Below are 7,171 nucleotides of genomic sequence, written 5' to 3' on the forward strand. Positions count from 1 at the left end.
CGGACAGCAATGCCACCGGGACAAAAGCCCACCCTGAAGGGGCTGGCATACATATTTTTTATTATATAAATTGGCGTTACAAAGGTTTCCCAAGAATTTATCGCGTTAATGCCTATTACCGGCCGCCCTTCCGTACGACAGCTCGAAGCTTTCGTTAACGAGCGATGATACGCAACCTCATCGACTTACATTTCAACCGGGTTCTTAACACATCTCCTCGAGGAAATCCCAGCGAAACTAAACGAAGGGGAAATTATTTCGAACGAGATACGATTTTCGTCAAAAGGAAACGTAATCGTAATATAAAATCTTCGAAATCAATTCGGATATCGAAGCTGTTTATTTATTTTAGGTTATCTCGAGCACCCTTTGCGACGGAAAGAAAATGTTTTGCTGAAAGCCGCGTCATTCCGCGCAAATCTTCCGGATCTTTTGTGCAAAGGATTAAAGACTCTTCCGAGCACTTAATCCGCCCGAGCTCGGCTATGAAAGCACGTTTAGTCGTATATCAGCGAGTGATTATGATGGAAATCGCGTGTGTCGTCGACGATACTAGCGTGCAATCCAATAGTACCGTCTACGGGCAGTACGAAACGAAAACGCAACTTGTACGGTATCAATTTTCAAAAAGCGTCACTGCTTTTCCACTTTTCGAAGCGGAAACGAAACGACAAAATGGGGATGTTCTTTTTGTCGGGTTCTCGAATGAAAATTCGAATGAAAATTTGCCCAATGGACAATGTTCATTGAGAAAAGAAGAAATCTGCGAAGACACGAAGGAAAATACCATCTGTGTTTTGCCACGATCAATCGCGAGTCTCGAACCCTGTCAGTATTCCGCAGGTCTACTCTGCCTCGCAAGGACTTGAGGCATGCCTCGAGTAATATTGCCAGTGACATGCATTGTCCTATTGTGAAACAGAACTACCCCTTTCTTCCATTTAACCGATTCTACCCCTACCATAAAGCCTCGCCTCCGTCGAGATGTTTTAAATAATATTGAAAACGGAGTTCTGGCTCGATGCCTGCTCGTTCCATATCCCGGGTGGAGCAGTTCTAAAAACTTCGATTATATCGAGCTGGCCAGAACGACAACCCTCGAGCTGTTAACTTTATTTTAATCTTCCGCGGGTAAGGAAGTCGTGACTCTTAAAAAACTTTCATTAAACTTTACGCGACCACGAATATTACGGGGGAAGCCCAGTTCCCCGTGGCAAACGCTGAAATTGATTTTTCACTTTTTTAACAGCTTCGTTATTCCAAGCCCTGCTTTCTCCCCGATACGATCGGCATGCCGGATGATAGCGAAAGAGTACGACAGACCGTCAAATTGGTCATCTAATTTTAATGAAAATTTTCCATCGCGCAGTCGCTCGCTAGGCTCAGCTTAATCGGGATATAAATGACGCGTGATTAATTATTCGGGACTTACGATTTCGCGTAATTACGTCCGTGATAGAATTCGGAATAAAGAACGAGCGATTGTATTTCCCGACATCGACGGGGAAAGAAAGGAGGAACAGCTGCATTTAATAGAACATTTGAAAATCAGCGTTTCTCGCGGGAGCATGAAATTATCTAATTACGTACTCTCGTTATCTAGATAGAGAATAATTCTGTGGATTCGGAAAAGTCTCGTTGTCGAATGGAAATATTTTGCGTAAATTATTTCGTGAAAATCCATCGACTCGGATCGACTCGCTTTCGTTCCATCTCGCAGGATGTTCACTGGCGAGACTCACCGTGAGTATCGAACTTCCTGATGATGGTTTCGATGATCGTTGTCCTGGGCGCCACGTGACCTCGTCTAACAGGCATCGTAGGAATATTCCCAGGTACCTGGGCCGACGATACGTTTGGCGTTCGATCGAAGGCTCGTTAAGCCTGCTTTAATAATTAACGTGTAATACTACAGCACTGAAAAAACACTCGCAGCATGCGTACAAGCACGGTAGAAAAAAGCACAGCACGAGTTGAGCATAATGATCATCGAGGACAAAGAGAAGCACCAGCTAATATCGGCGACGTTCGTCACAATTCGTTTCCTAAACCCTGTTTTGTTCTTCCTAAAGGAGAACAGGGGAAGAGAAAGAACGGGGGAAGAAGATTCGTTGCTAGTCCGGACGACGAGAGATGTTCCTTTTTCTTCCGTTCTAGACTTCTTACGTAGGTACAAAAGGCGAGGGAGATAGTGAACGAGGAAAAATGGCCACCAAGAAAGTTCCGCTTAAAGTCGATGCGTGTGTGCCTTTGCCTTTTGCTTCGTGGACCACCTCTCTGCGTTACCAGTGTCTTCAGCGAGAGGATCGTTGTGTTCCTTGGTGTTCTTGTTGTACAAAATTCGCATATACAGCTGCGTGGACAGAGTCGATACGTGTTCGCCCTTCTAGAAGGCTGGATGTCTTTGTTTGACTTCCTTTTGGACCCAATACTCGTCTACCTAAATGTATCTAAAGATCAGAAGAGGCTGTAGCAAGTGACATATGGTTCATCCTCCCGTTGATCCAAGGACACAGAGAAGGTCGGCCTGAACGTCGTCTCGACGTGCGTGACACGAGGCGCGACTGTATATACCTCTGTTCCAATGTCTGCCTGGCTCAAGACGTACGATCCACGCGAGAAAACATCTATTTATAGTTGATATACCATGCGCCACACGGTGTTCCCACGAATTCCAGAACAGGGCACCAGGAATCTGGAAAACGTCGTGTCGTCGTTAATGATCTAAGACGGTTCTTCGTTTGTGCACGAGGATTCTCTCCCCTTCCTCACGATGTCTTCCACGTCTCCCTGACTTGTTCCCTCGGATCACACGCTCACTGATCTCTCCTACGAATAATTCCCTTTGACGAATCCCGTTTACTCGAGTCGCGTCGGTTGCCCGATACCGCTCCCTTTCTTAAGACAGTCAAAGAACGACGTGCCGCGAGTACCTCGACACTCGGACGTCTTTGATGAAGTTGGGAAGCTGTCTGAGCAATGTTGGCTGGTACGATCGCACCTTCTCGACGGCGGATGCTCCGTGGAAAATTCGGAGAAGCTTCGACCTCGTCGGTTCGAAGTCAAACCTCTCTACATCCGGAGGAATGAACAGTAGACGTCTCGGAGAAGCGCATTGTGCGGACATTTCCACAAAGTGTTGCTTAGTGAATAGATTGGAAATGTTCTCTGGGTGTGCTGTGCGTCTCGTTGATTCCACGAGTTCAACGATGGAACACCATTGGCGAATGCTCGAATTTCACCAACGCTGACACCTGTTTCACGATTGCGGATACGCGGAGCGGGTGTAACGAGAGGGTCGCGGCTATCATGGCCGCGTGCGGAAAAGAAGCGAGGGGAGCGAGGAGAATCGTAGAAGGAAAAACGGACCGTCGAAGGTGACGACGAGAAAGGCACGTGGTGGATTTGTGGTTGCGTTTACACGAAATGCCAAAGCGCGATTACGATTGATTCACTGCGATCGTTGCTCGCGATAACACGCCCGGAACGTACACTCCCCTAAATCGAATGTCCTGCTTCGTGGGGGTCAGGCGGTTGTGCATTTCAGCTCGAACTCAGGGACAGTTATTTTTATACTTCTTCTTCATTCTCCGCAACAATAACTGGCGGATCGCGTGAGTGGCTCTCACGATTTTTCACGATATTTCTCGAAATTCTCATCGGCTCCTGTAACCTGTTGGCGACGGCCACTGACACTGTCCACTCGAAACACTGTTTCATCCACGCTTCTCAACGATTCTTTCTTGTTCGTACGAGACAACTCGCATCTTTCCGACTATCCACGACGTAAAAATATCCCTGGTTCTTTCACGATATATCAGCGAATCTCTGGTTCGAGCTACAACTACATCCTTCTCCTGGCCACCACGCCTTGCAGGTCCAAAATCGAAGCTCCTGCGTCACTGTGTCCTCTCAACGTACTCCGATGTAATCCTAACTAAGAGAACGTTCTATCGAAAAGAATTCCCATTGAACAACCGGCACGGTATCACGGGATTGTATTGCTAAACACTGTTGCTTTCCCGCGTGCTCCCACCTTTAAAGTCAATGCGTCTACCGGCGATGAGGCATCTCGAAGCCGCGTGCCGAGCAAAACGCCGGAAGGGAGACGAACAGTAGCTTCCTTCTGGGAAGGATTTTCCGTCGTTTCGTTAGTCGCCGTCGTTCGGTCGGAACTGAAAACACGAGGAGGCACGACGGGCCGACGTCTCTCTCGGCAACGGCGACGACGACGACGACGAAGACGACGCCGACGACGATGGTACGTTAGGGGGGTCGTCCACGGCGCCTGCGTCGTCGCGGCGTCCCCACCAACGTCACTCACCACCCGATTACACCGCCCTATCATATCCCCTCGCCAACCAGTGATAATATTGATAAGGTCCTGCGTCTCTTTCTGCAGCGTGTCGTCCTCGTTCCGATGGAATCCGGTCAGATACACAACCAGGAAGGGATGTCGCGGATAATGTGGATTCTTTGGAAAAAAAAAGAAGAAAATCGAGAAATTGTTACCCTGATTATTGCGCTAGTTACTTCGCACTTGTTAAAATGGCGTGGTACAGGGGTGGTGTGGGAGAAGCAGGATTTTCAACTATTTTAATATCAGCCGAGAACGAAATTCTAAATCTTCTATCGGAGCTATAAATTTCGTTTTATTGGCAAAGCGGAGGACGAAGCGTAAAAGTTTAAAAGAATTGCGTTTGAACTTGTAATTATGTTTTTGCCATTTCATGGATAAATATCGGGGTAAAGAGTAATATTATTTTTACGAGTGGCGTGTGAATTAGTAACGATTGTAACGATGTGTAATTAAAAATATTGTAAGACCTGGAAGCGTTTGTCGTGACGATTTTATTGTCTGTTTTATTATAGTTCGTGCGCCTTGTCGGTCGATATAACTACACGCATTATCTCTTTCTGTTTAACCATCAGCGAGCTTTACTGCAGTTCGTGTTCGAATACGAGGTTAATTATAAATCGTTACCGCAGACGAGGAATAGAACAGACTCATCACCTTCTGCGACTACGTGTCCTGTGTTCTGAAATACCGATTGTACAAAAAAATCTGAGATTTCCTTATGCCCTCTGTAAATCTAAGCGGCGAGTGGAGGAATTAAATTCGACGCAACCCTTTAATCGATAAAGCAGATTTGCAAACACCCTCCTTTAGAAAATCGTTAAAAAATAATTACATTACGTATGATCCTATATTAAGATGTAAAATTATAAGTAAAAATATTAAAATTTAACAAATAAATAAAACTTATTATAACTAAATTTATTAACTATAGATTAAATTGTAGGTTATGTTGAAAATAACATTATAAAAATTCATAAATTATAAATAACAAAATGACCAAAATATAGACTTATTACAAAAGTAAAAAAGATTAATATATTATTGAGCATTACAACAGAAAGTAATCTGCCGAATCAGTAACGATCGTGACTCTACGGTTAAATTTGAGCAGCTAGCCGCTGGCTATATAAAAGCCGAGGCAATGCAAACCGAGTTCATTTGTCGATTTGACTTCGGGTCGAACGAATCGTATAACTTTAATCGAGATTGAACCGAGAAATGAATAGGATGGACAATGGTTATCGACTAGTACCATAGGCCAATCGATGACCATTGTTCATTCTATCCACTCCATCAATATATAAAATTTATTACTAATATAATTTACGATTATTTAATAATATTGACATTCTCAATTATTTTGTAATTTATAATTAAGGTATAATTGAGAATAAGAACCTATTATTGCTAATAAACTTTTCGGTATTTCTCAAATGATTTTCAGATCTATGATACTCATTACTATCTTGTACCTCATCGTTATGAGTTATTGAATTTTAATGAAATAAATATGTGAAGCAAGTTAAATATATAGGAGATAAACACTTACCATTTGGGCCGAGCGAGGTGTAGAATATCCAAATTACAAGTTTCTGTGTGAAGACTTCTATCAATGCTCTCCTTCATTGTCATCCATCTCATTGAACTATAGCTTCTTCTCTTCTTCATCCTGACAAGAAGAGAACAATTATATTAAAAATTAAATTCGCTTTTTTCTTTCGTCTAATGTTATTTAACCTACCAATGCTTGCCCCACGATTCAAGTTCCAATGACGCGGCCATAATCAACAGCACAGTCGGTCACACGTCGAGGCACTTCGTGCGAACACAGCGAAGAATAACACGTAACTGACGAGTCTCGACTTGTCTGGACAGAAAAACATCGACGAAAATTAACCAGGAGCTTGACTCGTGTTTACATTGAACCGTACCTATAGACCATAGCTCTCGCTCGTCACACTCATATTTTGACCGATTTCCTTACCACACGTCTCACACGATATTGTAGGCGAGAAGGTTAAAGAATTTTGACGCGTATCGATATCGTCCATCGATAGAACTGTTCAGTGCGAATATCCTGACATCTTTTGTTCAAATATAATACACGAAGAAACGAAAGTATAAGAAAATATCGACTAGAAAAATCAACGGCTGGTACAGTCAGAATACTGTTTTACCGACACAATTCCCCATCGTATATGCTTCCAACACATAAGAACGTACCACGAGAAAAGTTCAACTCAACATCGAAATCGAAAAAATTCTACCGATTAAGCAAGCTACATATAACGAAATTATTAGGAGCAAGCTACTGCACATATTAGAGTATATGTGACGCATATTGCGATATATGCAAACAGTTTGCATAAGAATATTCGCATTTTATCGTTATTTATGTAAAGCATGATTATCTATTCAATTGATTCGAATGCAAAATGCCAAACGACGCCATAGTTTGGACCGTATTGGACAACTCCCTTCAACTACGAATCGATTTTTCGTCTAAAATCTTACATCTATCATCGTATAGATTTAAAAATATGCATACCATAGCTCGGGAACCTTGTGCAACTTGTGGTTGATGGAAAAGTTGATCCATTTTCTTTTGACTTGTATTTTCCAGCAATTTGCGTAGCACCGTCAATGGCGCCAAACGTGTTCCTCGTCGTGTCCTCCGTTCGAAAATGGCGGTGTACGGAAAGAACCGAAGAGGTCGCCACTAACGTTCGGGCGTCTTCGCCGACCGGCGACTTCGGGGTATACGGGGTCTACGAGACTCGAAGCACGGAGCCCCGCCCTGCCGCCCGCCAG

General features: G+C 43.7%; 1 protein-coding gene across 1 annotated transcript in view; it reads right to left on the reverse strand.

The window, feature by feature from the left end:
* The window catches only part of sei (potassium voltage-gated channel seizure), a 122,150-nt gene extending 120,152 nt beyond the window's left edge, over positions 1-1,998 (reverse strand). The window contains exon 1 of the mRNA XM_017905140.1: positions 1,743-1,998. Within this exon, the coding sequence (XP_017760629.1) occupies positions 1,743-1,818 (76 nt within the window). The 5' untranslated portion in view covers positions 1,819-1,998. The remainder of the gene's footprint in view (positions 1-1,742) is intronic.
* Positions 1,999-7,171: the final 5,173 nt, after the last annotated feature.

This window comes from Eufriesea mexicana, unplaced genomic scaffold (genome assembly GCF_001483705.2).
Source record: "Eufriesea mexicana isolate 0111107269 unplaced genomic scaffold, ASM148370v2 scaffold3653, whole genome shotgun sequence".
Taxonomy (NCBI): Eukaryota; Metazoa; Arthropoda; class Insecta; order Hymenoptera; family Apidae; genus Eufriesea; species Eufriesea mexicana.